Here is a 3,147-nt window from a genome sequence, read left to right as displayed (position 1 = left end):
CTCTCTTTACAAGCACGGTGTCTGATTCAGCAATGATGGTAAAATGAAACCTTTGGCAATATCAAATAAAACTGCAGCCACAAACTGGTGCTAGAGGAAGAACCATTCACTTATCCATATGAAAATACAGCCTATGGCTTGTCTTGCCTCAGAGGTGACAGAAGGGATGCAGGTGGAAAGAGATGCCTTCAAATCTTAGTTGACCAAGAATGTCTACTTTGCCTGCTGTCAGTTACCTTGAAACCCATAAGCAAATCCAACTCTATTTTCCACACCACAAGTCCAGATGGACATGCAAAACTGGACCCTATCTGGTTGGAAAACTGAGACTCTGTCTTTTTTGCATCCCTGATGCTATACGGTGGTCCTCTGGGAAAGCTTCTGTATAGGAACACCTGGATTTTTTTAGAAGCTCCTGCATCATCCAACAGGTACAACCATTAGTCTTCTACCTTTGGAGTGAAGCTTCATGTGCTTCCAAGAGATATTCTATAACAACAGTATCCTTCCAAGTTCCCTGTCAGAGATTGTTGTGCACCCACTTTGAGGTAGAGCAGCTGGGGCAAGAGCTGGTACTTTGTATAGGAAAGGTGCTGGTTCAAAATGTCCTCCTGCTGCCTAGCACCTGAGTCTTAAGTAGGCCAGTCAACTAGGAAAGAGGCATCATGTTGACTCCTGTCTTAACTGTGTCCTATGAAGCCAAGATTGCATTTCTGTTCCTTTCGACCTTGGAGTTTGCAGTGGGGATTCTGGCCAATGCATTCATTGTCTTGGTGAATTTTTGGGATGTGATCAAGAGGCAGCCATTGAGCAACTGTGACCTTGTGCTACTGTGTCTCAGCATCACTCGGCTTTTCCTGCATGGGCTACTGTTGCTAAATGCCATCCATCTTGCCTGCTTCCAGCAGATGAAAGACCCACTGAGCCACAACTACCAAATCATCATCATGCTGTGGATGATCGCAAACCAAGTCAGCCTCTGGTTTGCCACCTGCCTCAGTCTCCTGTACTGCTCCAAGGTTGTTCGTTTCTCTTGCGCCCTCTTGCTCCAATGCAGCAGCTGGATCTCCAGGAAGATGCCTCAAGTGCTCCTGGGTGCCATTTTTTTCTCTGCCATCTGCACCGCCCTCTGTTTTGCGGACTTTTTTAGCAGAACTTGCCTCACAGTCACAGCTGCCTTACCCATGAACAATACTGAACTCGGTTTGCAAATTAAAAAACTCCATTTCTTTTATGCATTTCTCTTCTGCAATGTGGGGTCAATCCCCTCTTTCCTATGTTTTCTGCTTTCTTCTGGGATACTGATTGTCTCCTTGGGAAACCACATGAGGACAATGAAGATCCAAACTGGAGATTCCCGGGACCCCAGCCTGGAGGCCCACATCAAAGCCCTCGTTTCGCTGGTCTCTTTTCTCTGCTTCTATGTGGTCTCGTTCTGTGCTGCGGTCATCTCTGTGCCCTTCCTGATGCTGTGGCACAACAAGGCAGGGGTGATGGTCTGTATAGTGATGATGGCAGCTTGCCCCTCGGGTCACGCAGCCATCCTAATTGCTGGCAATACCAAGTTGAGGAGGGCAGTGGAGGCTGTTCTGTTCTGGGCTCAGAGCAGCCTGAAGGTAAGAACAGACCACAAGACAGATCCCAGAACAATTTGCTGAGAATGAACATGAAGTGGCTCTTCCTGAATATCCCTCTGATTCCTCAGAAATATACCTCTGCTTCTTCATGAAACCTTTAAATCGCTTCTGTAAAACAACTGGAAGCCCCTCTTCACTGGTGAGCTCACTCAGAAAACTACAGTAACTAAAGCTGCTTTTGTGACCTAGGCAGGTATAGTGGTATTGGTTCTCTAGGTTGGGTTGATAGAATGAGCAAAATAGAGAGGTGAGACATTGCTGTAAATCCTTTATACACTGTAACTTATTACTGTTTATTCTGCACCAAACATGAGAAATCACTCTTCTAAAGGAATAACTAAATCTCAACATGATTGCTTTTTAATATGACTGCTAAACCTCTTTCTCAAACAAATAGTAGCTACTATGGCAATTACATAATCATCTTCAAGCTCCAGTTTCCATGGAAACATAAGGTATGAGAAAGAAAAACCTGGAAAAACAATTATGTCATAACTTCAGCTTCAAAGGGTACTACATATGACCCAGCCATAGCACTCTCAGGATTCTTTCCAAAGGAACTGAAGTTAGAATACTATATTGATATATGCAAACCCACGTGTATAGAAGCACAATTCACAATAGCCAAACTGTGGAACCAACCTAGGTGACCATCACAGAGAAATATATAACAAAATACACGGAATGAAATTTTACTCAGCCTTAAAGAAGAATAAAAATCTGTCATTTTCAGGAAAATGGATTGAAATCGAAAACATTATGCTCAAGGGTCATATGTTTACCCTTATATGTGGAAGCTAGAACAAAAATAGGAAAAAAAGAGATTTTAGTCAAATGAAAGAAAACAAAATAGTGGGCAAAGAGAAATATGAAGACTGACGAAGGGAACAGTTCAAATAAGATTACATCCATACAGGTTGTTTCACTGCTCATCTTACTAACATGTATGGGTTGGGAAGAAGGAAAAGAGGGAAGTATCCAGAGGGAAATATAGCAAGTGATGTGTGCATGTGTGTTTGTATCATTTTGATCTATAATTACATTAAATCAATAAAAGTATATTAAAAAAAACTCCTATGGTACCAGTGGATGGGAGTCATTTTGCCTAAAAATACACTGATTCTGGAATGTACTTCCATGTGATCTATGAGAGAAGAGGTAGATGTTTGCTCAGTAGGTGCCCTGGATACCAGAGCCTTATGCATGACTCTGACTCTGGTCAGTCTGTCTTTGACAGTGCTTTGCTGCCAAACCCTCGTCCATCTAGCTAAGGAACACCACACGCACACACACACACACACACACACACACACACACACACGCATGCGCGCACACACACACGCGCGCACATAGGCCCCTCACAACCTTGCTGAAAGGTAGGTTTGTGGTAACTTAGCATTCTGTCTTCCTGCATAGGAAATTATCCTTTTACTCCTAAAAGACTTATGATAGAGAAATGTGCCACATTTAAATCTGGAAAGGCTTCAAAGTCATACCAGGTCACCTACCT

General features: G+C 43.2%; 1 protein-coding gene across 1 annotated transcript; it reads left to right on the top strand.

Moving 5' to 3' along the window:
• Positions 1 to 665: 665 nt before the first annotated feature.
• TAS2R38 (taste 2 receptor member 38) lies at positions 666 to 1,658 on the top strand (the record flags this gene model as incomplete). Its single annotated transcript, XM_080701253.1, has 1 exon — positions 666 to 1,658. The coding sequence occupies one exon, from the start codon at positions 666 to 668 to the stop codon at positions 1,656 to 1,658; it is 993 nt and encodes a 330-aa protein (XP_080557379.1).
• Positions 1,659 to 3,147: the final 1,489 nt, after the last annotated feature.

Source organism: Muscardinus avellanarius, assembly GCF_963383645.1.
Source record: "Muscardinus avellanarius genome assembly, chromosome: 9".
In the NCBI taxonomy this organism is placed as follows: Eukaryota; Metazoa; Chordata; class Mammalia; order Rodentia; family Gliridae; genus Muscardinus; species Muscardinus avellanarius.
The sequence above is the reverse complement of the archived record's forward strand: the minus strand, read 5'-3'. Positions and strand labels throughout refer to the sequence as shown.